Here is a 27,068-nt window from a genome sequence, read left to right on the forward strand (position 1 = left end):
ATACCGATATTTCATAGACCATTTGTTTCTTTTTAAAGCAGGTACAGGAGCTTGAACTCAGGATCCCCCATTGTTGTTGGCTGTGTGCACATAGCTTGAGCTCCGCCACTTGAGCCACGCCTCCAGTCCAGCATTTGACTGGATTGCAGAGTTCTCTGTGACGCTCAGGTCCTGGTTTCCTCCAAGAGCTGGGATCGCAGATGTGAGCCTCTGCTGTCGCGGGGCTTGAACCGCGGTGCTCAGCTCTGAGCGCCCTGAGAAGCTGGGGTGGGGCCATGTTGGGGTACAGCGCTGTGGGACTCGCCACTCCGGGTGACGTGACCGGCCGCGCACCCCGGCGGGGGCCCCTCCCCGCGCGCCCGGGCCCCTCGCCTCGCGCCCCTCGCCTGGCGCGGGCGTTCTAGGCGCTAACCCTCAGCCTTTATTATGTCTTCTTCCAGGGCCCGTGAGCCAGGGGAGCCCGGCGAGCCAGGGGAGCCCGGCCGAGCGCGCCCCGCCCGCGCTCCCCCTCCCCGGCGTGGAAGCCCGCCCCCCCCCCCCCCCCGACCAAGACGACATCGCCATGAAGTCCAAACCCGGCCGCGCCCCGACCTCCAGGGCGGGCGGCATCATGACGTTCCGCCCCACCCGAGAGGAGTTCACCACGGGCTTTGACCGGTACATCGCCTACATGGAGTCCCAGGGCGCGCACCGCGCGGGGCTGGCCAAGGTCATCCCGCCGGAGGAGTGGCGGGCCCGGCCCTCGTACGAGGGCGTCGGCGACATGCTGATCGCCTCCCCGCTGCAGCAGGTGGTGTCGGGCGGCGCGGGCGTCTTCACGCAGTACCACCGGCGGAAGAAGGCCATGACGGTGGGGCAGTACCGCCGCCTGGCGGACAGCGACCGCCACCGCCCGCCACCGCACCTGAGCTTCGAGGACCTGGAGCGCAAGTACTGGAAGCACCGCCTGTACGACGCGCCGCCCGTCTATGGCGCGGACGTGAACGGCTCCCTGTTCGACGCCGGCACCACGGCGTGGAACCTGGGCCACCTGGGGACGGTGCAGGACCTGCTGGAGCAGGAGTGCGGCGTGGTGATCGAGGGGGTGAACACGCCCTACCTGTACTTCGGCATGTGGAAGTCCACCTTCGCCTGGCACACGGAGGACATGGACCTGTACAGCATCAACTACGTGCACTTCGGGGCCCCCAAGACCTGGTACGCCGTGCCGCCCGCGCACGGGCAGCGCCTGGAGCGCCTGGCGCGGGAGCTCTTCCCGGGCAGCGCGCGGGGCTGCGAGGCCTTCCTGCGGCACAAGCTGGCCCTCATCTCTCCCCGCGTGCTCCGGGAGAACGGCATCCCCTTCGGCCGCATGACGCAGGAGGCCGGGGAGTTCATGGTCACCTTCCCCTACGGCTACCACGCCGGCTTCAACCACGGCTTCAACTGCGCCGAGGCCATCAACTTCGCCACGCCGCGCTGGGTCGACTACGGGAAGGCGGCCTCGCAGTGCAGCTGCGGGGAGGCCAGGGTCAGCTTCTCCATGGACGCCTTCGTGCGCATCCTGCAGCCCGAGCGCTACGAGCGGTGGAAACGCGGGCAAGACCGGGCGCGGGTGGACCACGCGGAGCCGGCGGAGCCCGCGGGGCCCCGGGCGGCCCCCCGGCACGCCTCCCCGTGCCGCCGGCGTCTCCCCCGGCGCCTCCCTCCGGGCCGCGCGCCTCCCCCCGCCCCGCCGCGCCCGAGGACCAGGTCCGCAGCCCTCCTCGCCCAGAGGCCCCGCCGCGCCCCTCTGCGCTCCCCGGCCCCGGCTTTCCCCGGTCTCCAGCGCTCCACAGGCCAGCAGGGCCTGCGCGTCCGGGTCCGAGGGCCTTCCCTCCAGCCTCCAGCGCCACTGTAGACCCGCCGCTCGCAGCGTCTCCTCCTGGGCCCTGGCCCGGGGCCCCCAGGCCGAGGGACTGCCCCGGCCCGAGCTCGCCGGGAGCTCCCGGGGCCCGGCAGGGACCGGCTTCCTCCCCGGTTCTCCCCGATTCCGTGACGACGACAGCGGGAGGCCTGGGAGAATGCTGGCCCCCAGCTCCCCGCACCCAGAGAAGCGCAGGGTCCTCCGGAGCCGCTGACCAGCACTTGCTCACGCTGTAACGTGAAGATGGCTCTCCAGCAAGGGGGAGGGAGGCAGACGCGACGGCTTAAGCCATTGGTTCCCTTGGTGGTATGGGGCCCTGGCATGAGGCGCGGAGGTGAGGGAGTGGGGTGTGGGCACGTTGGGCGCTGGCCATCTTGCCAGCTGGGGTGGCAGGCTGGGTCACTCTCCTCTGGGGTCCCATACTGGATGTAGCTCGCCTGGGCAATAGGTTGTACTTTTCTGGGAGAAATGAGTAACAGAAAAACAACTGCCACGGTTTGGCTATCCTCTTGTTTCCACTGGCTTTTGACAGCTGTCACTGTTTTATTTTTTTTTTTAATTTATTGTCCTCAGAATTGAACCATACTTTGAACTTGCTGGGCAACTGGCCTACCTCTGAGCTACGGCTGCCCCAACCCTCAGATTCATTTATTATTCAGCCCAATAAATAGGTCCACAAATCAGTGGACAAGACTATGATGATGAGTGGCACCGACTGTGAAGGGCTGGAACTAGAATTGGGCCGTAGAGCAGAAAGGAGAGATGCTGGGAGACCTTTTTGAAGCCCAACTGGGAAACAAAAGAAGTTCACACGTGACCTACCATGAAACCTAGTATTTCTATTTTTCCAGAAGTAAAGTTTTTAAAGTGTAGTTGTGTGCCAGTGTCTTAGATCTATCATCCTAGATACTCAAGAGGCTGAGATCTGGAGGGGGGTCAATGATAGTAGTTGGCCTAGGAAGACAAATCTGAGAGATACTTACCTCTAATTAACTAGCCAAAAAATTGGCAATGAAGGCTTGCTTAGCTCAAGCGGCACAGCTGATGGAGTGTGCACACAGGAGGAAGCTTACTGGTGTCTGAGGCATTGAGAGGAAGAAGAGAGGCAGGGCATATGGGCATGGGGGGGCATTGAGGTGTAAAACAGCAGCTGACAGGTGAAAAAGTTTTGTCCCTATATTCTGAATGATAATTGGTGATTCCTAAAGTCAGAAGGTAGAATTAAATTGTGAACATAGCAGAGCAAGGAAATAAATTCATGGGGAAAAATGACAACATTTTTTGTTACTATTATTTTCGGTATTGGAGGTTGAACTAGGAATCTTACATTTGCTAAACAGGTGTTCTGCTGGTTGAGAAATCTCTTTTTAAGAATTTTTAAATTGTTATAAATACATTATAAATATAATGTGCAGAGTGGTTACAGTAGCATGTCAGGTAAAGAGTCCATTTCTTTTTGAATAGTGTCATGCCTTCCTTCTTGCTCTCTCCCAGACATGCTGATTTTTTAAAAAAATTTTTTTCATCTTCCTTTTAGTGATGATAGTGGAAGTTTGAGTCCCAGTATCATCCTTTCTAGGTTATATCACTTGAGCCAAGACGACTCCTGTCTTCTTTGCTTTAGTGTGTTTAGATAGAGTTTTAAGCTTTCACTTGTGGGAACATGAGTGTGAGATCCTCTCGGGATTACAGGCATATAATGCCACTGGAAGTTGATTCTCAAAGAGACAGGGTCTTGATAACTTTTTGTGAAGGCTGCAATCTTATATCCACATGCCAACTAACTAAATTACATTGTTGTGAGCTACCATGCCCAGCATATTTAACATTTTTCAAGCCATGCAAGATATTCTGGTCTCGTATATTTCCTTGTCCAGGACTAAAAAATTAATTTTCTCATTCATCAATTGCCATTTATTTTTCTTTGGTATATTTTGTTTTCCTTTTTTGTTCATCATCATTCTGCCATTATTTTCTTTCTTGCCAGTCCTAGGGCTTGAACTCAGGGCCTGGGCACTGTCCTAAGCTTCTTTTGCTCAAGGCTAGCACTCTATCACTTGAGTTACAGTGCCACTTCTGGCTTTTTCTGTTATGTGCTACTGAGGAATCAAACTCAGGACTTCATGCATGCTAGGCAAGCACTCTACCAATAAGCCACACTCTCAGCCCTTATTAATTTTCATACTTCATTTACTTTTGCTGAATTTGGCTTGTTTGATTTTATTAATTGCTAAAGTTGAATATAAAGAGGAATGGCATTTTAGAAATGTGAATATTCATTTTAAAATAAATTATTTGCTTTTGATTTTATTTTATTGTAATCTAGACAGTTCAATATTGATTCAATGACATTTTGATTGTAGTTCTACACTGAAAATTTTTTGTAAATGTCTTATGTATATTAAAAAGTATCTTCCACTTATTGGCTTTGTAGTTGTGAGTTACATGTTACTTAGTTGTTCAAACTTCTATAGCATTATTAATTTTTTTGGTAGTAATATATTTTGACTCCAGGCTTATCCAGTGCTAGACCACACTATACCATTTGAGCTAATTCAAATATCTACTTCTAATATCAGTTTCTGAAGAAGTGGTGGGGACAGACAGACAAAACAATATTCTCAGCATGAATTACAGTTGTCAGATTTAAATTACAGTTCTCAGATTTTGTTTCTATGTTTTATTGCTGTTTGGTTAGGTATAAAAGTTTACCACTTGCTGGGCATGGTGGCTCACGCCTGCAATCTTATCTTCTCAGAAGGCTGAGATCTGAGGATTGTGGCTCAAAGCCAGCCCAGGCACTAAATTCCATGAGACTCTTATCTCCAATTAACCAATAGAAAATCAAAAGTGGCACTACACCTCAAGGGTTAGGGCAGTAGCCTTGAGCTGAGGAGCTCAGGGACAGAGGCTAGGCCCCGAATCCAAGCCCCATGACTGACCAAAAAAAAAAAAAAAAAAAGGCACTATGTGATCTACAGAGGGTTATATAGTTAGTTATATAGTTATTATTGTAAAGGTGATCAACAGAGGGTTATATAGTTATATAGTTATTCTAAAGGAAATAAAGGTGATCTACAGAGGGTTATATAGTTAGTAAAGTCAGATCTTTTGGGACAAAAGGACCCCTTCTCTCACTGTCTCCTAGTTTTTCCCTCCTATCCCCACTCACAAGTTGCATAGGTTTTTTTTTTTCCTCCCACATCATGTCCAGTGAGTCTTTTATTTACCTTTTGTCAGTCCAATTGCCTTTTTTTTTTTTTTTTGCCAGTCCTGGGTGTGAGCTCAAGGCGTGAGCACTGTCCTTGGACTTTCTCAAGGCTAGAGCTCTACCACTTGCGCCTCAGCACCACTTCCAGCTTTTTTCTGTGTATGTGGTACTAAGGAATCGAACCCGGGTCTTCATGCATGCTAGGCAAGCACTCTGCCACTAGGCCAAACTCCTGGCCTCCAATTGATTTTTTTTGTTTACCATTTTCTCCTTTATTTTTAGCCTCTGGATTAGATTTTATTGAAGTGGTTTAAAATAGATTGACTTTTGCTTAAATAAATAGGTGGTGGTTCTGTGATTACACTAGGATATGGTGCTGATCAGATGGCACGGTTAAATTCCTGGCACTCTTAGAAAGAGGAAACCCTCTGTCTGAGCTGGATTCTCTATGGTTCTCTGTTCTATAAATTTTTGAGTGTTGTACACCCAAGGAAAATTACTACCAAACACTTTTGTTGTTCGTAGATTTAATGACAATTTTTAATTTTTTTTACCAGTCCTGTGGCTTCGACTCAGGGCCTGAGCACTGTCCTTGGGCATTCCTGAAGGCTAGCACTCTACCACTTGAGCCATAGCACCACTTCTGGCTTTTTTTCTGTGTATGTGGTACCAAGGAATCAAACCTGGCTCTTCATGCATGCTAGGCAAGCACTCTACCACTAGGCTAAACTCCGGCCCATCAGAGATTTAATTATAATAAATTAAAAAAAAAAAACAACAGTAAATTTTAGCTATGTCCTTGTTTTATCAGTGTGACCTGTATATGTAGATACATATACATTCGTCCATAAATATGTATGTCCTTCAAGTCTATTACTTTATTGCACAGATTATCTATGCCCTTGGTTTGTGTCTCTTCTCCTATACTGGTGTGGTGACCTTTTCTTCCCCAAGGGCCTTTTGGATGATTACAGTATCACTCACAGGCCAAATTATCAATACAGGCAGTAAGCAGAACATGAGAAGCATCTGTTTTCCTGAAAATGACATAATTTCATTTGTCTTTATGGCTGTGTAATATTTCCAATACGTATGAATATACCACATATCGTATTGTTTTTGTGTGCTGGTCTTGGAGCGTGAACTCAGGGACTAGGTACTGTCCCTGAACTTTTTTGCTCAAGGTTAGTCCTCTACCTTTTGAGCCTCAGTGCCATTTCTGGCTTCTTGGTAGCTAATTAGAAATGAGTCATATTAATTTTTCCTGCTTGGGCTTGTTTGGACTGTGATCCTGAGATTTCAGCCTTTAGCTACTGGTAGCTAGGATTACAGATATAAGCCACTGAAGCCCAGCTGACTTTGGTTTTTAGTTTAAATAAAATAATTGAATGGCAAAGAAATGTGCTCCACATCCCAAGCCATAAAGGAAATGCAAGTCAAAACAACTCCATGATTCCATCTCACACCATTTCCTTGGCCAACACTGAATGTGAACATCAAATTCTGGCAGGGATATGGGGCCAAATACTGAACAAGAGGTGTGGCTCTAGTGGTAAGCACATGCGCCATTGTTGTGGCCCTTTGCCAAAACACATCGTCCACATGCCATGTCGACACATGGCTCCTTCTGACTGCCCCACATTTGCGGCTGCTCTGTCTTTCTAGGGTCCAGTGGCTTTTTCTGCCTGACCCGGGCTGGTCAGACATTGGGAGATGGGATAGCAGAGCCAAAGGGCTCTGCCCTGGGGTCTCCCTTCCTCTCCTCCCTCTCTTATGGCTCCTTCTGCTCTGTAGGGTGGAGAGCACAGCATTTGACAGAGCTCTATCTCTGGAAGCCAGCAAATGTTTTCCCCTCAATGTTCTCTTTATACAAGACGATGTGACTTGTGTTTGTTGCTAATATTGGATCTGCAACAGATACCCTCATTGTTGGGTCGTGGGTACATGCAGAGCAGATTAATAATCCAAAGACAAAGGCCTCCAATGCTCATCTCCAAGTGTTTTTAACTGCAGATGTGAATGCTGTTTATACTTGCTGCGAATGCCAGAGTCTCATGCTGTAGGCAGCAGGGGAAGCCCAGGACGGCAGGCCCATGGTGGATGTCAGTGTAGGCAGCGCTCTGGGGACACCAGGAGGGGCGGCTCACGCCTGTTACCCCGCCTAGGCAGGAGGCTGAGATCTGACATCACCGGTCCAAGCCAGCTCCGCCATGAAAGTCTGAGACTCATCTCCGATTAACCACCAGCAAACTGGACATGGAGCCAGCCTTGAGGGGAGCCCAAGCCCTGGGACCTGCAAAATTAAAAGTTAACAACACGAGAGGCTTCTTTGTGTGGACACACGTGAAACGCCCAGGCCTGTGTGCCAACGCGTTAAGTGGTGACCAGGCCGGCCAGGGAGGCAGGCGGCAAGCCGCCCTCCGGCCCTCCACCGCCCCGCTGCGCCGCGCGGCGCCGCGCCCCCGGCCCCGCCCGGCCCCTCCACCGGCCCTGCCCGCCCCGCCCCGGCCCCGCCCGCCCCGCCCCGCCCTCCACCGGCCCTGCCCGCCCCGCCCGGCCTCCACTGGCCCCGCCCGCCGCGCCCCGCCCCGGCCCCGCCCGGCCCCTCCACCGGCCCCGTCCCGCCGCGCCCCGGCCCCGCCCGGCCTCCACCGGCCCTGCCCGCCCCGCCCCGGCCCCGCCCGGCCCCTCCACCAGCCCTGCCCGCTCCGCCTCGGCCCTGCCCGCCCTCCACCGGCCCTGCCCGCCCCGCCCCGGCCCTGCCCCGCCCCGCCGCGCCCTCTCGTCGGCCGGGCGTGTTACCTGCGCTCCGTGGACGTTCGCGCGGGGAGCTCTGTCTGTCGCCGCCCGGGCGCACGGCGGACGCTGAGGGCGGAGTGGAGCGAAAGGCTCTTGTTTTGGGGGGACTCCTGCTGCCGGCCGGCCGCAAAGCAGTCACAGAGCCTGAGGGGGCGCGCACGGCTCAGCCGGGAGGAGAGGGGCTGCGGCCGCGCTCCCGGGCTGGCAGCTTGGGGTCCCCCTGAGCTCCCCACTTGCCACCCCGAAGTTCCCAGCACGTCCGCAGACAGACCCTCACGTGGCCCCCGCGCGGTGCCGGGGAGCGAGGGCGTCCCGAACCCCCCTGCGGCTGGGGACCCCGCGCCAAGTCGCGGAGCGTCCATCTCCTGCCCGGCTCCGGCGGGAGGGGGCTCTGCGCCCGGCTCCGGGCGGCAGCTCGGCGCGCCTCCCCCTCGTCCGCCCGACCCCGCCGGCGCGGGGAGGCTGGCGCGGGCGCACCCCGCGGGCTGCGGGTCTGGCGGCGTCCAGATCCCCGCCCGCGGGCGCGGCCGCGTCCCCGAGCCGCCGCCCGGCGCCGCCCTCGGTCTTCCGGGAGGCCCGGGAGGAGGCGGAGACGGGGCGCGGCCTGGGCGCCGGACCGCCCCGCCGCCGCCGTCCCTCGGCCCCGCCGCGCCCGGCCGCCCACTCCCCGCGCGTCCCGGCCGCGCTCACCCGGCCGCCATGGACGCCGCGCGCTGGCTGGCGCTGGGCGGCCTCCTGGCCCTGGCCAGGCCCCGGGAAGGCCGACTGGTGCGGGAGCCGGGGCCCGGCTTCGGCGAGTGCGGCCGTTTCTTCTACGCCGGGACCCCGCCGGCGGGCCCGGAGGCCGGGTCGCCGGTGAAGGTCTGCCAGCGCTCGGGGGGCGCCGCGCGCTTCGCCACCCTGTACGGCGCCGCCGGCCGCGCGCCCATCTTCTCCGCCTTCCGCGCCGCGCGCCCCGCGCCGCCCCGCGCCGAGCAGCGCTGGCTGCTGGAGCCGCAGGTAGGCGACCCCGCCCCGGGCCCCGCGGGTCCGAGCGGCCGGAGCCGGCGGCGAGCGGGAGCCTCGGGCTGAGCCGCGGGGCGGGCGGGGCGGGCGGGGTCTGCTCCACTCCCGCAGCCGGGGGCCGGGGGGCGGCGGCCGGGCACTGGGCTGGGGTCCCTCTGCTGCGCGAGGACGGGAGAGGCCCACGGGGGCCCGCCCGCCTTCCCGCCCCGGACTCCGCCCCGGATCCCCGCCCCGGACCCCGCGCCTCCCCGCCCCGAACCCCGCGCCTTCCCGCCCGGGCCCCCGCGCCTCCCCGCCCCGGACCCCGCGCCTCCCCGCCCGGGCCCCTGCGCCTCCCCGCCCCGGACCCCCGCGCCTCCCCGCCCCGGACCCTTGCGCCTCCCCGCCCCGGACCCCCGCGCCTCCCCGCCCGGGCCCCCGCGCCTCCCCGCCCCGGACCCCCGCGCCTCCCCGTCCGGGCCCCCGCGCCTCCCCGCCCCGACCCCGCGCCTTCCCGCCCGGGCCCCATCGCCTCCCCGCCCCGGACCCCGCCCCGGACCCCGCGCCTTCCCGCCCGGGCCCCTGCGCCTCCCCGCCCCGGACCCCCGCGCCTCCCCGTCCCGGACCCCGCCCGGACCCCGCGCCTTCCCGCCCGGGCCCCCGCGCCTCCCCGCCCCGGACCCCGCCCCGGACCCCGCGCCTTCCCGCCCGGGCCCCTGCGCCTCCCCGCCCCGGACCCCCGCGCCTCCCCGTCCCGGACCCCGCCCGGACCCCGCGCCTTCCCGCCCGGGCCCCCGCGCCTCCCCGCCCCGGACCCCGCCCCGGACCCCGCGCCTTCCCGCCCGGGCCCCTGCGCCTCCCCGCCCCGGACCCCCGCGCCTCCCCGTCCCGGACCCCGCCCGGACCCCGCGCCTTCCCGCCCGGGCCCCCGCGCCTCCCCGCCCCGGACCCCGCCCCGGACCCCGCGCCTTCCCGCCCGGGCCCCTGCGCCTCCCCGCCCCGGGCCCCCGCGCCTCCCCGTCCGGGCCCCCGCGCCTTCCCGCGGCGGAGCGCAGTAGCCGCCAACGGGCGATGGAAACTCCGGGCGGGGCCGCGAGGCGTGGGGCCGGGAGATAAGCGATGGCTCCAGCAGAGGAGCCAGTCCGGCAGCCCGCCTGACGGCCGGAGAAGCTCGGGCGGGCGGGGACCGGGACGGGGGGTGGGGGGGGAGGCCGTGCGCGGCGGCCGCCGCCGGCGCCTGGAAGCCGGCTTCGCCGCCCGGAGCCCACGGCCGGGAGCCACGGGCCCCGGGCTCGGCCTGGCGGGGGCGGAGGGGGAGGCCGCCGGGCACGAGGCCCTCCTGAGCCGGCCGCCGCTGCGCCCCGGCCGCCTCGCCCAGCACCTGCGGCGGCCGTCTGGAAAGGCTTCGGACTGGACGCCAGCCCAGGCTGGGCCGGGCTGCGGTCTGGCTCGTCCACGCCCTGCAGGCCGGCGGCCCCGCCCGCCCTGCGCCCTCCGCCCTCCGCCCTGCGCCCCCGCGAGGCTCGGGTGGCCCCGCTCTTCGGTGCTGCTCTGTGGTCGGCGGACTCGGGAGGCTGAGGGTGCATTTTGGAGATGCCTAGGACATGAAAAGTGATGAATAAACTCGTTTATTCTTACCGAAACCAGAGGGCCACCCAGGCGGTGGTGGTGAGATGCTGGGCTCCGAGAGCTTCATGTGCCGGAAGCTCCAGCTGGCCCAGGCCCCTGCTCCAGCCGCCTTCCAGGCCATGCCGGGGCCACCGGGGATGCTCGTCTCCCCCGGCTTCCTGAGCTCAGGTCCCCGCGTCTGCCACGCTGGAGGGGCTTTGGGCAGAGCCGGGGCAAAGGGCTGCGGTGGTTTCATGTGAAAAATGTTCACTGCGTTGAGGATGGACGGGAAGGCCTGTCTCTCTGAAATGTGGGCATGGAGTGTTTCCCTTGAAGATTCTTCCAACTCTGACAACCAGGTTCTGATTTAGTGCAGGAGACCTGAATCTCAAAGGAGTTTCTGAACTCCTTTCCATTTAATGGAGGTATTTTTGCACAGGGTGCCAACGATTTCCAAAGTACATTGCCAAGTCATGCCAAAGCCCCGCAAGTGAAAGACCTTTCCATTAGGTAAACAGGGACACCTGAAGGGGACTTTCCTCATGGTCAGGAATCACAGTGAACAGCTCTGTAATTTTACAGAAACACAGTGGCTAGACCAGGAAATTGGGCAGAGTTAGGTGGTGTCTGGGTCACACACACAGGGTGGATTGGAATGCTGCTCTTCGTCTTTGATACACTGCATGGTTAGTACCAGGGTTCGCAGATTCGGGTTCCTGAAATAGGGGGCAAGGAGTAGGAAGAAATAGAAGAGAGACAGATACACCGGGTCCAGGATGTCTGCAGTCCAGGAAAAGACTGCCGAGACTGCCACGTTTATTTTCCACTCCAGCCTCTTCCCTCCTTGAGACCCAGGGAACTTCCAGGTGTTACATTCATATGGTAAATCCCAGGTCATTTAAACAGAATAAGGCCAGAAAACAATAAGACAATAAAGCCATTGTCTGATGCAAATCAAGGTACAGTTTGATTCCACTCTGGCTCCCAACAGGTTAGGACTTTGTCATCTTTGTATATGAGAATCCTAATTTTTATTCCTATTTTGTAACAATTGTAGAGCAAGTATTAGCACATCTGTGGACGCACAAATGTTCTCAAGAGGATGTGAATGCATTTATCTTTCAAGTGAAACATTCATGCAAAAACATTTTTCCAGGGGGCCCTCTGGGACCCTCCAAACCGTAGTATGCATGTGAACAGTGGATGCAAGTTAGAATCTTGAGGCCTAGATCTCTGCTGTCCACAGTGGCTCCGTCCTCACACACCCTAAGCTGGTAGGACCCACATTTAATGTATTCTAACTGAGCCCTCTCGTGACTGCGTGAGATATATAGAAGTCTCTGTGCAGAGTGCAGCAGACAGGAAAAGTCTGACTTTAAGAGCCTTGAATTAGATCCCTGCTCTGCACATTGGAAGCTGTGTATGGCTTAGTATTCTTCAAGCCCTAGTTTTCTAGTCTGTTTTATGAAAGGTAGTAGCAGCTAGACCTTATACAGTGATTATGACAAATAAATAACAGTAAGCATGTGCTACAATTCTTGGACTAGAGTAAGTTCTTAATAAATATTACTATGAATACTTGATTGTAGTATTACTCCAGTGGGTGCTAGGCATATACAAAGATACACATGCAATGTTGGGTAGTTCTACAGTGTTCCCTTGAAATATAGATTATTCATCTGTGCCTTATCTCAAATGCTTGACATATGTCCCCATTTATGACAGTGCTCAGAAAATGCATGAAGGAAAAGTGAGTGAATGAAGGGTTGGATGAGTGGAAATAGGTAGCTAAAAAAAAAGAAGAAGCGGGCGGGGAGTTTGGCCTCGTAGTAGAGTGCTTGCCTAGTGTGCACAAAGACCCAGGTTTGGTTCCTTGGTACCACATACATAGAAAAGCCAGAAGTGGTTTTGTGGCTCAAGTGGTAGAGCGCTAATCTTGAGGAAAGCCCAAGGACAGTGCTCAGGCCCTGAGTTCACTCCCTAGGACAGGCAAAAAAAAAAAAAAGCAATAGCCAAAGAGGTTATTGTGGGCATTAGGAGTGGATAATTGTTTAAACAGACAAAATTACCTGCCATCATGGGATTAGGACTAGTAGAGAACGCAAGTGACCAATAAAACATAAAACAACAGCATGTGGAATACTTGGAAGGAAGGAAGGAGAAGTTGGAGTATTCTGGGTTGGTGAATTTTTGTTGTGGACCTAAAGAAACTGGCAAAGCTGAATGGGCAGACTGTTTGGGCCAGACTGTTCCAGGCAGAGGGTAGTGAGTACAAGGCCCCAAGGGTGCAGGCTCCTTGCGTGTGAGGAAGAACTGAGTGGCCGAAGTGGCCCGAGAGGTAGATGAGAAGAGTAGCAGGAAATGAAGCCAGAAAGGTGAGGAGGGAGTCACTTAGGTTTTGGTGGATTGTTTATAGTAAATTTGGTTTTGCTCTGGGGAGCCGCAGTGTTCTAAGCAGTTCTGACGTAATCTGACTGACTCATTCTGGCTTCTAGATTGACAGCCTCATGGGTTGACAGAGTGAAGTTTCAGTGATCTGGCGAGATAAAATGGGGAATACAGTGGTGGCCTGGGTAGTGTGACACATTTGGCAGGATGACATTGTGGCTCTAGACATACTTCAAAGACAGAACTAAAAGTCTTTGGGGTCAGAGAATCATCGGTAACTCACCAGGTTGGGCCCAAATAACCAGAAGAATGAGGATGCTGAAAGACAAGACTCAGTGGAAGGGACTGGCCTGGGATCTCTCTCTGCCTCTCATTTTCTTACTTCTCGTGTGCCCACTCTCTGCTTGCTTGCTCACTCCCTGACACATTCACAGGTAAATGAAACCAGCAAAAACCAGTGCACTCTGACACTTAACCTAGAAATGCTTGGGGACTGACTGACTTGGCTCCAGCTCTGCGGTGGTGTAGGGATTGTGTTTTCCTTTATGATTGTGGAAAGCCGAAATCTTTTACTTTGCCAGTCCCAAGACTTGAACTTAGAGCCTGGCACTCTACCATGTGAGCCACAGCTCCAAGTCCACCTTTTGCTTGTTATTGGAGTTAAGGGTCTCACAGACTTCCCTGCCTGGGCTAACTTTCCCACCACGGTCCTCAGATCTCCGCCTGTTAAGTAGCTAGCGTTACAGATATGAGCCACCTATGCCACGCTTGTTTTTATCTTTAATAATTTTATTTGCAGTACTGGGATCAAACTCACGGCTAGGGACCTGTTAGGTCTAGCTGGTGACCTTCTACTAGACCCTCCTGCCGTAAGTTTATAGTAGGGGAGCTTGAAGACAAGCTAATTACCATTCACAAAACTCAGGAAAAGGTCAAAGAAATGGGAGGTTTTCTGTTAGTCTCAGTGATTGTTTGGAGGAGAGCTGTGCTTGGAGTTCTACTCTTACGTGGACACAGGGATGACGCCCTGTTTCCAAACATTGGTGCCACACCACTGACTCGCCAGTAGCAGTGTCTCAGGTGGCAGGCAGTTCCATCCCCACAGGCTGGCTCACCAGGGCTGCTGCTGCTGTCGTCTGCAGTTCTGTGTCCAATGCGAGAGGCTGCTGGCTAGACAAGGCAGCTGAGGATCTAGGAGACCTCTGCTCTGTGTGTGTGTGTGTGTGTGTGTGTGTGTGTGTGTGTGTGTTGTACATATGTGTGTGATGCATGTGTGTCATGCATATATGTCCTGTAGGTCATGTGGTGTACATGTGTGCTGTGTGCGCCCTCTATGTGTAGTATATGTGTCACGTATGTCCCCTCTTTCATGCATATGTGTGTGGTGTCCTGTATGTGTGTGATATACACGTGTATCGTGTGTGCCATGTATCTGTGTGATGTACGTGTGTGTCCTGTGCCTGTGATGTACGCGTGAGGTGCATGCATGTGTGTAGTGCGCTGGGAGCCTGCAAGGGCGTGTTTCCGCTCAGTGTGAGGTTCATCATTTTTGCTCTGATAAATGAACCTGTCAGAGACATGAGTTTGTCGTGAATTTGTTTTCTCTGTATGAACTACGTTTTGGAGTAGGCCTGAGGCCGCTGAGCATTTTGGTGACGGAGGCTGACTGGATCTCCTCTTCAGGTCCCCCTTCTGGTCATAGCTTTAGAACTCCCGACAGTGTAAGGTTCATGGCCAGACCCCCAGCTGCTGATTTTTTTGTTTTCTTTCGTCAGTGTTGTCCTCAGCAGCAGCACTGAAGCTACTTGTGGAAATCTCAGGACTAAGCCAAGAAAACGAAGTTCAAAACAGTGCTGGAACACGACACCAAGCTCACCCTCCTGGTCAGGTTTCCTATCACGTAGGAAGACAGAGGCGCTGAGAAGCGTTTCCTTACTTCATTTCTGCCTGTGGACAGCGAGCCGCAGGAGGCAGACCTGGTCCCGCTGAGAGGCTTGGCTCTGCTGTGTGTCCCGTGTTCCCATGGAATGTTATGAAATCCCATGGGGCGGATGGTCCCTGTGCCACAGAGGGCACTCTTGAGTGTGGCCAGGCATGCAGGTGATGTCTGTGTCTGTCTCCTGTGATGCCTCCATAATCAGCTCCCAACGTCTAGGATCAAGGTGACTTGGCTCTTGTTCTCCAGTTTTAAACCTGAAATCTAGACATTTCCATTTGTTTCCTATGAGATCCGTATTCCTTGCGAGGCCTCCTGAGTCCCCATCAGGATATACTCCTGCTATCCCATCATAGGCAGAAGGTCGGGGACAGCAGACTTACAGGAGAGAAAGAGGTGCATGCTGGCCTCAGAGCAGTCAGAGTTGGGGAGCTGAGAAACACACAGCCTGTAAGGTGTTGCCTCACTCCTGCTGTCTCTCCCAGAAGCAGCTCTGCTTTTCCATGAGTCAACCCTGACCTGCACCTAGGCACCTGAATGCCTTGCACAGCCTCTGTCTCATCCACTCTGAGGACGGAAAAAAACAGAAACGGAAGCTTCCAGATGGAACTAACTCATCTGAATTCTGTACCACACAGTGAATGTTAGGAGAAGGAAGCCCAGCCCCAGGGGGTGAGGAAGGGAACTGAGGATGCCTGGGCCAGGGCTGGCTCTGGGGAGGTGGCAGGAGCACTTCCTTAGCTGAACTGAGGAGCAGGCCCAGAGGCTGGGGGGGGGGGGGGGCCTTGTCCGTGGGGCCTACTTCTCCGTGGAGCTGTGACACACGCCACTGGCTCAGAATCCTCCTAATTAGAAAATGTGTGGAATTGGGCTCTCTTTTGTGCTCTTTTCCCCGTCTCTGTCCCCTGACTTTGGAGGGGCTTGGGTGTGCCCCATGGTTGCCCAGTGTTCACTGCCCTGCCCTGCAGAGCACAGGCCAGCAGTGGGAATGCTGTTCTTCCCAAACAGGAAGGGGGGGCTGGAACCCAGAGGAAGGGGGGGGGGTCTGGGAGGGCGACTCATTGAAAGTCAGAAGGATCAAATGGCCAAGCAGCAAATGGAAACCTCAGCATTTTTCTGTCCTAAAAAAGAAAAAGATAACAAAAATGAACATAGTTCTGGTTCTTTTAAATCTGTTTCTATTCCCAAGAGGATAAAGGGAGTTTGTTGTTGCCTTCTTAAGTGAGTGGGTGGGGGCTTGGTTTCCTTCACTCCAGAGCAGAAAGATCTCCACAATTCTTCATCTGTCCCGGCCTCCTGGCCTCAGCTTCCTGCTTAAGGGCCTTCTTGCCAGCTAGGTATTTCCCGTGGTAAAAGTTTCTCCTAGGCTCACTCAGATCTTTCTCACTGTATTTTATGCGACTCAAAGGACAGCTATGCCCCATCCTGCTCTGATTAGATTATCTGATGTTCAAGTGTGAGGATGAGGAGGGTTCTCCTGTGATAGGCAGTGGTGCTAGCATTTAAGTCTGTGTGTGTGTGGGGGGGGTGTATTTGCATCTTAGTTCACATAGCAGAAACAAAATCAGAACACCATCTGAAAGGTAAGACAGACTGCAAAGCACATCCCACTTGTCCCCACAGAGTATCTGGGAGCTGCCTGGGTCTCTTCCTGCTGTGAGATCTTGTCTGACACATTCCTCCTGTGCTTCTCCGGTCTCAGTGGGACAGTATCCAGGGGAGGAAACCCCACCCTCCCCACAGTGAGTCCTGCCAGACCGACCACGAGGGCCTCTCCATGACCACCTTTTCCATGCAGAGAACCATGGGGCAGGAACGGGGCAACCAGCTCTCTCAGGAGCTTCATCGGGGGCTGGGAGTTTGGCCTAGTGGTAGAGTGCTTGCCTAGCATGCATGGAGACCTGGGTTCGATTCCTCAGTACCATGTACATAGAAAAAAGCCAGATGTGGTGCTATGGCTCAAGTGGTAGAGTGCTGGCCTTGAGAAAGTCCAAGGACAGTGCTCAGGCCCTGAGCCCAGTGCTGAAGCCCAGGACTGCCCCTCCCCCCCAAAAAAAAGTATCTGCAAATTTGAGGGACTCTGGTGTGCATTAGAAGATTGTGTGGAGTCCATGAGAGCGTCTCTCAGTAAATACCAGTTGTCACTTCCTAGTATGTGGGCCATGTGTCAGGTGTGGGGACACAGAGACAAGTGAGCACTCACCCCTCTCTCGAGTAAGTGGGACGATAGATTCATGGGCAGGCTACTAAAACTGACCCCACCTCAGACTTCTGGGTATTGTCGGTCTCCACTCACACTAGCTGCATGACCCCAGTGGGACAGCCTGGCCCCGTACCGTCAGCTGCAATCCCCTTTCCTTCTCCTGTCCACTGCCTCTGTCATCCCGCACCTTCACTGCCCATGCTCTCTCCTCCTCTGCCTCTGTCCACTGCCTCTGTCGAGTCTTCACCAGCACAGGTGCAGCCTCTTCACACCAGTGGTACCAGAAGGTGAATCTGCAGTGTTGGCCCATCTGGTCAGGCCTGGCACTGACCAGTGTCCTGTTTTTTTCACATGCATCACTTTGTCCCTGCCCTTGTTTTGGGGCTGCAGCTCAGCCCATCCCCCTGTGCAGAGACCCCCAGCAGCTGGTCACCTGGCAGCTGTGCTGTGGCAGAGATCTGATTGCCACTTCCCGGGGAAATGGTTCCTTGTCCCCCTCCTCTCCTCTTCCCTGCAGTTTCAGGACAGATTACCCTTGGCCTGAGCCGTATGTCTGTCTGCCTGGCCGTCTACCTTGCTCCTCATTTCATTTCCTCCCAGCTGCGGAGAACCTCCCATGTTCACAATCTTCACTAAGACGGGTAGACAAAAAGCACACAGGAGGACCATCCTCGAGGAGCTTTCCACAGCTGCAGGTCTGAACACACAAGTGGGAAATGCACAGGAGCCCTTCCTCGCCTGATTGTTTTGCCCTTTTAAAAATCTGCTCTGTCAGCCAGGAGTGGTGGCTCACACCTGTAATCCTCGGACTCAGGAGACTGAGATCTGAGGATCGCATTTCAAGGCCCGGCCAGGCACTAAAGACTGAGAGAGTCTCATCTCCAATTAACCACCAGGAAACCAGAAGTGGCACTGCAGCTCAAGGACAGCATGCAGGCCCAGAGTTCAAGGGCCATGACCCACAAAAAAGAAATTTTACTGTGTCAAGAGCATGTGCATGTGGACATGTTTTTTAAAGCCCTTAGAGTTGTCTCCTCCTTTATTCCAGTTCTGCTGGCCTCTGCAGTGCCTCCTTGTCCTCTGCCTGTCTGCCCTCTGCCCACTCCTTGTCCTCTGCCTGTCTGCAGTGCCTGTCGCCCTCTACCCACTCCTTGTCCTCTGCCTGTCTGCAGGGCCTGTCGCCCTCTGCCCACTCCTTGTCCTCTGCCTGTCTGCCCTCTGCCTACTCCTTGTCCTCTGCCTGTCTGCGGTTCCTGTCGTCCTCTGCCCACTCCTTGTCCTCTGCCTGTCTGCGGTTCCTGTCGTCCTCTGCCCACTCCTTGTCCTCTGCCTGTCTGCGGTGCCTGTTGCCCTCTGCCCACTCCTTGTCCTCTGCCTGTCTGCGGTGCCTGTCACTCTCTGCCCACTCTCAAGGATGTTTGGGTTCCACCGTTCTGTGGCCCAGGCCCAGCACTGGTCTAGAGGTCTTGGCTGGGACACAGGCCCTGCATAGGAGCAACCTTGTGCCTGCCAAACCATATGCCAGGTAAATTACTTGTGACAGAAGCGTGGAACAGGCTGTGCAAAAAGAATGCCGGCATTGCTGTCACTCACCACTACTGTTTCCAGGCCCCTCCTATAAGGAGAGCCATCTGTCAGACAGGCTACCCAATACGAAATGGGTGAATATTTTCCCTTCAGGACTTTTTTTTTTGCCAGTCCTGGGGCTTGAACTCGGACACTTTAGACTCAAGGCTAGTGCTCGGCCACTTGGGGTACAGTGCTGCTGGCTTTTTCTGTGTATGGGATACCGAGGAATGGAACCCAGGGCTTTGAGCATGCTAGATGAGCATTCTACCACCAGACTATGCTCCCAGCCCAGGACTTCTTATTCATAATCGCAAAAACTGAGTATTAGGTTCTACAACCCAAAGCCCAAGGCTTTAAGTAGCTTGTCCCATCTGGTATGAGGAAGCAGACTAGCTCACTGAAAGAAGAGTGTTCTTTGTACTAAGTTTGAGAAGGAATTTAAGATTATTTATAGGGCAAGGGACTGTAGAAAGGAGACGGCTCATTCTTCTAAAACCTACTTAACATGTTGGGATTAACTGCAGGAACTGCATCAAATGACAGCAGCCGCCAGGGAGCCCGGGTTAGTGGGGAGGTGGCTTAGACCCAGGGGCTTTATGGCCTCTTCCAGAACCCCGCTGGGAGAGGCCTGTGTGGGGGGGGTGCTGTTCTGCTGGCCTGCAGTGTGGCCTGAAGTCACTTCTTACATCACAGGTGTCTTGTTGTTGCTAGGGTGCAGTGTTGTCAGTAATTTACTGTAATTGAAATAACCAGGTCATTAAACTGTCTAGAGGACAGGGGAAACCACATCTTTCCTCCAAGAGACTGTATGAGTATACATGGAGATGGTTTTAATTAAATGATTTTACTCTTTTTAATAATTTCTCATATGTCCAGCATGCATTTTAACCACACATAAAATCATCTCCCCCCCCACTTCCCTTCGTTTCCTTCTGAAGTGGAGAGGCTTTTTAGTGACAGTATGCTTGTTTCATTTAGATTTTTCTCCCCATGATTGCCACACACACAGTCTATTAAAATATTCACCATCAGGCTGGGAATTTGGCTTAGTGGTAGAGTGCTTGTCTAGCATGCATGAACACCCAGGTTCGATTCCTCAGTACCACATACGTAGAAGAAGCTGGAAGTGGTGCTGTGGTTCAAGTGCTAGAGCGCTAGCCTTGAGAAAATCCAAGGACAGTGCTTAGGCTGTGAGTTCAAGCTCCAGGAATGGCAAAAAATAAAATAAAATATTCACCGTCTTGGGCTCAGAAGGGGTTTTGTCTTGGTTAGAACTGCTCCTGAAAGAGGAAGGAGATTAGAATAATGAGCATTTTCCTCAGTGGAGACTGGTCTGGGTATTAAGTTTTCCTGGAAGTTCATGTAATTTTGTAAATGAACTAGTAAAGCAGCTTCATGAAGTAAGACCCTATATTTGATGACTCCAGCTTATAAAATGCTAAGTCAACAGAGACAGTTGTATAGTTTTATTTTTATCATTTGTAATAAAAATGTAGTTATGGGGCCGGGAGTTTAGCCTAGTGGTAGAGGGCTTGCCTAGCATGCACAGAGACCCGGGTTCGATTCCTCAGTACCACATATATAGAAAAAAGCCGGATGTGGTGCTGAGGCTCAAGTGGTAGAGCTCTAGCCTTGAGAAAGTCCAAGGACAGTGCTCAGGCCCTGAGCTCAAGCCCAGGACTGGCAAAAAAAATTAGTTATGATATTTCCATACATGCATAATCTGTACTTTGATTGAATTCATCTCCTCAGTAACTCCTTTAAAGACAATTTTTTTATTTTTGTCAGTAATAGGGCTTGAACTCAGGGCCTAGGTACTGGCCCTGAGCTCTTCAGCTCAAGGCTTGTGTTCTACCACGTGAGCCAAGTGCCACTCCTGTTTTCTGGTGGTTACCTGAAGATAAGAGTCTCATGGGGTCTGGCTCAGTGGCAAAGCACTTGCCTAGCAAGTGCAATGTCCTGGGTTCAATACCCAGGGTAAAAGTCTCAGGGACTCTTGTGCCCAGGCTGGCCTTAAACTGCAATGCTCAGATCTCAGCCTCCAGACTAGCTAGAATTGCAGGTGCGAACCACTGATGCCCAGCTAAAAGACAATTTTTAAACTATTTCTAAGAAGCTTTATTATTCTGTTTTTATCTACATGTATAAAGTTTTCATGTCCTTTCCCCCACCACCTGCTATGTCTCACCACCACTCGGCCCCTGGCTTCCATTCATGTCATTCATTTCTTAAAGGCCCAAATTCTACACAGGAGATACTCTGGCTCAATTACCCACTTGTTTGGCCCATGCATAACTTTTTTTCCAGGCCTGGGACTTGAACTCGGAGCCTGGACACTGTCCTTGAGCTTTCTAAGGCTAGAACTCTACCATTTGAGCCAGAGGACCACTTCTGGCTTTTTCTGTGTATGTGGTATGGAGGAATCGAACCCAGGGCTTCATGCATTCTAGGCAAGCACTCTACCACTAGGCCACTCCCGGCTGCAACTTTATTCTTATATGGCAGAATAATACTCCGTTTCTGTGTGTGTGTGTGTGTGTGTGTGTGTGTGTGTATGTATGTATGTATGTATGACACATTTCTCTATCCACTCATTGGCTGGTGGACACCTATGCCAGTTGTGGAGTTTATTTATTGTAAGGCTGCTATAAACATGGTGTGCTGGTGTGCAAACCTCTCTCCCCCGCCCCATTCTCTTTTCCTCTGTGTTCCTCACCCTCTCTCTCATTCTCCTTTTCTCCTTTAAGCTTCCTCATTTTTACCTCTTCCCCTCCCTGCACACTTGCAGAACAAAGGTAGGTAGACACAAGACAAGAAGCAGTCCATCTGAAGGATGCTCTCAAATAGGAAGATTGTGGCCTCCCAGGATGGGGTGTGTGTACACACACACAAGCATGGGAGACACGAGACCTCCCAAACCTGAGACTAGAACTGGTAGAGGGGTGGATTTCGCTAGAGCTTTGGCGGTCGGTTCAGGCGCCCGTCTGGCAGGCACAGAGGAGCACTCCAGTACTGTTCTCTTCTTTCAGATCGACGACCCCGGCAGTAGCCTTGAGGAGGCCACAGAAGAAGCGGAGGCGGTCAACTCCGTGAGTGGTCTGGGAAGCAAGCAAGCCGTGAACAGCGACTACCTCGACTCCGACTACCAGCGAGGGCAGCTGTACCCCTTTCCCCTTAATGAGGACCCTCACGTGGCCACGTTCACACTCACAAACTCGGTTCCCATGACCCAGTCCTTCCGGGACCGCTGGTACACCAACCTCAACAGCCTGATGGACCGGGCCTTGCTCCCCCACTGTGACCACGGGGACGACCTGTTCATCCTCACAGGTGCGGTGCCTTCCGACCGCACGCTCAGAGGCAGAGTGGCCATCCCTGAGTTTGTCTGGCTGGCGGCCTGTTGTGCTGTGCCAGGAGGAGGCTGGGCCATGGGCTTTGTCAAACACACCCAGGACGCTGGCATCATAGAAGACGTGATGGTGAAAGACCTCGAGAAGCTGCTTCCACAGAAGCCCCAGCTGTTCCTGAACAACTGTGGCGAGGCTGAGCAAGACACAGAGAAGATGAAAAAGATCTTGGAAGTGGTGAATCAGGTCCAGGATGAGGAGAGACTGCTGCAATCTCAGGAGCGCGCCGGTTCCCTCCCCAGCACCCAGAGCCCGAGGTCTGCGCTGGGGCCCCCAGAGGCCTCCGAGGGAGGCCGTGGCTTTTGGGGTTTCGTTGCGACCCCCCTCATCAGGCTCTTCCAGTTCCTTTACTACCTGGGGGTAGCGGTCCTGAGGAGCGCTGTCTGGCTCCTGTGGTGTGTCGCCAGGCAGGTGGTGAGCGGCCTAGAAAGCTGCCTCTGCCGCCTGGGCTCGGCCGCGGCGTCCTGCGTCGTGGCCCTCGGCGCGGAGCTGCTGAGCCTGCCCTGGAAGGTGCTCAGGGTCCTGGCCCAGGTCGGCAGGGCGGCTCTCCGGATCCTCTGCTGCCTGCTGAAGGCGGTGTGCCGAGTCCTGAGTGTCCCTGTGCACGTGCTCGTGGACGTGGCCCGTTTCCCCGTCCACACCGCGGGCGCCGTTCCGGCCGTGTGCGGGGACATCGCCGCGGGCCTGGGCGGCGCGCTCTCCCTGCTCCTCCGCGCCGCGTTTGGCACCGTGGGCGGCCTGTTTCAGGTTGTGTTCAGCGTCTTCAAGCAGATTGGCTACAAGGTGACTTTTGATAACGCTGGGGAGTTACAGAAGTAAAACAAACTTTCTAGTCAGTCTCCAGTGGTTCCGCTCACTGTCAAGTGCCGTCCTGTCCACGCGCCTTGGTGGACGCGTTCGCCCGTAAAATTTGCCAGGGAAGGTGGTGCACTTGAGATTTGACCCACGGAATGCCCACAGCGAGCCGAGCAGGAGGACCCTGCCTGGCCACACACCCATGCTCCCATTCAGCGGTGAGAGCCCGCAGGGCAGGAGGGGTTGGAGGGGGGCCACTTTAAACCCAGGCTTCTGAGAAAGGAGGCAAGAATCGCTCCTCCCATCACCTTCTCAGAGTCAGGCATTGCATCCAGATCCCCTGCTCAGTTTGCTGCTTTCTCTCTCTCACACAACTGACTCTGATGAAGTGTGGATGAAATAACTTCCTTTTGAAGACAGAATCCACTGTATTTCTTAGTTTTCCATGGTTCTCAGGGGATCTATTGGGCTTTTAACTTACTCCAAAGTTGAATTTTGTTGGCATTTTTCTTTGCAGTAATGATAAGCATTTTATGTCAAATATGGCCTAAAACTTTAAAAGAAATCTTTTTTCTAAGGGTTTGGTCTAAGATCACCAAGTCTCAGCTGTCTGAAATGCTAAAGTTCCAGTTGTGAGCCCCCAGCACCACTGAAAGCCACCTCAGAGTGGTAGAGTGCCAGCCTTGACCAAAACAAGCTCAGAGACAGTACTCAGGCCCTGACTTAAGGCCCATGACTGACACAGAGCCAGAGAAAGAGAGGGACGGGGGAGGGGAGGGATAGAGAGGATACATCCAAGGTGAAATTGAATGCTCACGGATTCATGGATGTCTGTGGCTAAACTTGGATTAAATTCATGTATATGAAGTCACTGGCTGATACTATTAATCTCAAAGATCTACATGTTAAATTGATATAAAAATTCATATTCTGTAACATACTTTATCTTTCTAATATATCAAATAAGCACTCAATATGGTAAAACACTGGCTTCTATCCTTAAATGATTACTTTGATATGGCAAAGACACAGAGCTTTTTAAAAAATATGTCTTGCGGGGCTGGGAGTTTGGCCTAGTGGTTAAAGTGCTTGCCTAGCATGCATGAAGACCCGGGTTCGATTCCTCGGTACCACATACATAGAAAAAAGCCGGAAGTGGTGCTGAGGCTCAAGTGGTAGAGCTCTATCTAGCCTTGAGAAAGTGCAAGGACAGTGCTCAGGCCCTGAGCTCAAGCCCAGGACTGGCCAAAAAAAAAAAAATATATGTCTTGGTCATCTAGGAAAAAACATATATAAATACTCGAAAAAGATATGTCTTAGAAAATTATTTTATAAGATATTTGAAGCTAGGAAACATTAGTGTCTCATTAGTTCAAGTTAGATTTGAGAGAGTATCTCAAGTTTTTGATCAAGTATGTATTATTTTAGATCTTTTCCTAACACTGAGAATAAGAGAAACAAATTTTTCCTTCCACAGCTGGATTATGTGTGCGCACGCCTGCGTTTTGTGTGTGTGTGTGTGTGTTCTGAAGAATTTCTCTGAAGTAGAAAAGGAAAAAGTGTCAACTACTGCTCATGGGGTATAACCTACAATTGGAGAGAAAGATAGTTGTAAAAAACTATAATTCCACAAGCTCACTGTTGCTGGTGGGTGAGAGAAGTGGTGCAGCAGGAGTTACATTTTAAAGAAAATAGTTTAGGGCCGGGAGTTTGGCCTAGTGGTAGAGTGCCTGCCTAGCATGCACGAAGACCCAGGTTCGATTCCTCGGTACCACATACATAGAAAAAGCCAGAAGTGGTGCGGTGGCTCAGGGTAGAATACTAGCCTTGAGGAAAGTCTAAGGACAGTGCTCAGGCCCTGAAGTCAAGCCCAGGACTGGCCAAAAAAAAAAAAAAAGAAAATAGTTTAGTTGTAGCATGGTAGAAGAGCAGCGAGCAAGCTACCACTGGCAGTGGAGCTCACAGCTGGAGGTGGGTGCCATCCATCTCCTGGTCCATGTTGGGGTGCCCTGGATTTTTCCAAGAACCCTCACCAGTATTTACTCGCTTCTGTGGCTGAGAGAAAGGAAGGGACTGTGCCTTGGCACTCGGGGGCCCAGATTCTTGCTGGGTGAGAGAAAAGGAACCTCTTGCATGTTGGTTTCCCACTCAGCTCTTCCAAGTACATGTAACCTAGGGACGTGGGAAAAGGAACCAAAATGTAACCTAGGGACCTGGGAGAAGGAACCAAAACAAAGACTCTTCATTTCCTGCCACTCACTCATCCAGCAAATGTGTTAGGTCTGAAGATTGCAGAGATGAATAATGCCTGGATTTGGGTGGCTCAAGCTGCACCCATCCGTCACCACGTCCAGCACTGCATGGAGACACTAGCAACATGTTTCCTGCATGCTACAGAAGAAAAACCATAAAACCACAAATATTTGGCCTTTACTGGGGGCCTGGCAAAAGCAGCGGGCATTATCCAGCTCTGTTCAATGCCATACATCTTGCAGCTGCCCAATAAAGCAATTATTGACAACTTGTGAAGAGTTCTGTAAAAAAAAAAAAAAGAAATCTAAAGAGAAGAATCTGAAAAAGAGGTTAAAAAGAGGGCATTTTAAAAAATTGGGGATTGGGCTGGGAGTATGGCCTAAGGTGGAGTGCTTGCCTAGCATGCACAAAGACCCAGGTTTGATTCCTCGGTATCACATACATAGAAAAAGCCAGAAGGGTGCTGAGGCTCAAGTGGTAGAGCTCTAGCCTTGAGAAAGTCCAAGGACAGGGCTCAGGCCCTGAGCTCAAGCTCAGGACTGGCAAAAACAAAGAGGGGGGGAATTATCTGGGTCAGCTGATTTTTGGGGTGCTAGAAATCAAATCTAGGCTTCACAACTATGAGGAAAGCACTCTACCATGGAGCTGCATCCACAAACTCTTCATTTTTCTTCTTGATCCACATTGATTCAAGCAACTTCCTGTCACCTTTTTTTTTTTTTTCCAGTCCTGGGCTTGAGCTCAGGGCCTGAGCACTGTCCTTGGACTTTCTCAAGGCTAGAGCTCTACCACTTGAGCCTCAGCACCACTTCTGGATTTTTTCTATGTATGTGGTACTGAGGAATCGAATCCGGGTCTTCGTGCATGCTAGGCAAGCACTCTACCACTAGGCCAAACTCCCGGCCTCCCACATTTTTTTTAAGGCATACATGAAACAGGCTTACAGCTACTTCTCAATGGTGCTTATGTCCTTCATTCACTGATTCTGAGTCAGATGGGGACTTCGCTTATCACTCACATGCTTGGCCTCTAGGGAGTGCCTGTGGTGTGAGGACAGACAGTCTGAAGGGAGGAAAGTTGTCTTGTTCTTGAGGCACCCCTTAAAGTGGAAGAGGCGGTAGTTCTTGAGCAGGCGGGGTCTTACCTGCGGGGCCCCGAGCTGCTGGGCTGTGCACACTGCTCCATTCTACTCTGAGCCCAACAGTGGGGCTGCCACCTTTCAGAATGAGTTCTCAGGCCTCCTGTGGGCTCTTTCCGTTACATTTCTCCCAGCTCATGGGTTGATTTTTTTCTTCCCAATCTTGGGGCTTGAACTCTGGGCCTGGGAGCTGTCCTTGACCTCTTCAGCTCAAGGCTAGCACTCTAACACTTGAGCCACAACACCACTTCCAGTTTTCTAGTGGTTAATTGGAGATAAAAGTCTCACAGACGTTAGTGCTTGAGTTGGCTTTGAACAGCAATCCTCAGATCTCAGCCTCCTGCATAGCTAGGATTATAGGCATGAGCCACCGCGCCTGGCTCCTTTTTCTTTTAAAATAAATTACCGCCCATTTCCCTATTCAGGCACCACATCAGATGATTGGTTGGGGAGGAAGTGATGCAGTTAGTCACTGCCAGGTGCCTCCAGACAGAGGACTTGCTCTGGCAGAATGGCAGGCCCCAGCCCAGAAGGGCCATGTCTTCTACAGTTCTTTCAAGGTTAAACCCGGGCTTCGCAGCTCACAATTGCTTCAAATGCCTCTTTATAACCTACTCAAGGAATACTCAGAGCATCCTGGTTCATTTTTAATGTTGCTGAGTTTAGATATGGGCCTAAATTGAATCAACTTACAGTATTGAATTTGGTTTTACTCTAGGAGTCCAAATTGTGACCGTACACCCAACAAGGAGCTCTAAAAGTAAATAATTCAGGGCCTGTTCACTACTAGAAGCTGCTGGTGGGAGCTGGCCAGCTAGTAGGATGTTTATTAACAGCCGCGTCTCAGTGACTGCTTCAAAGGGTAGAGACCCCCCCCCTCTGCTTCCCAAAC

The 27,068-nt window shown here is 53.5% G+C and overlaps 2 protein-coding genes across 2 annotated transcripts; both read left to right on the plus strand.

Moving 5' to 3' along the window:
• The first annotated feature begins 556 nt into the window (after positions 1 to 556).
• Positions 557 to 2,099, plus strand: LOC150045382 (lysine-specific demethylase 4D-like). The gene is made up of 2 exons (XM_090319303.1): positions 557 to 1,731; positions 1,808 to 2,099. The coding sequence occupies exons 1-2, from the start codon at positions 563 to 565 to the stop codon at positions 2,097 to 2,099; spliced, it is 1,461 nt and encodes a 486-aa protein (XP_090175429.1). The 5' UTR covers positions 557 to 562.
• Positions 2,100 to 8,522: 6,423 nt separating this feature from the next.
• Positions 8,523 to 22,819, plus strand: Endod1 (endonuclease domain containing 1). The gene is made up of 2 exons (XM_090319204.1): positions 8,523 to 8,894; positions 21,613 to 22,819. Exons 1-2 carry the CDS (start codon positions 8,595 to 8,597, stop codon positions 22,807 to 22,809), a joined length of 1,497 nt encoding a protein of 498 aa, XP_090175330.1. The 5' UTR covers positions 8,523 to 8,594; the 3' UTR covers positions 22,810 to 22,819.
• Positions 22,820 to 27,068: the final 4,249 nt, after the last annotated feature.

Source organism: Megascapheus bottae, chromosome 27 (assembly GCF_031878675.1).
Source record: "Megascapheus bottae isolate mThoBot1 chromosome 27, mThoBot2.hap1, whole genome shotgun sequence".
NCBI classification, from domain to species: domain Eukaryota; kingdom Metazoa; phylum Chordata; class Mammalia; order Rodentia; family Geomyidae; genus Megascapheus; species Megascapheus bottae.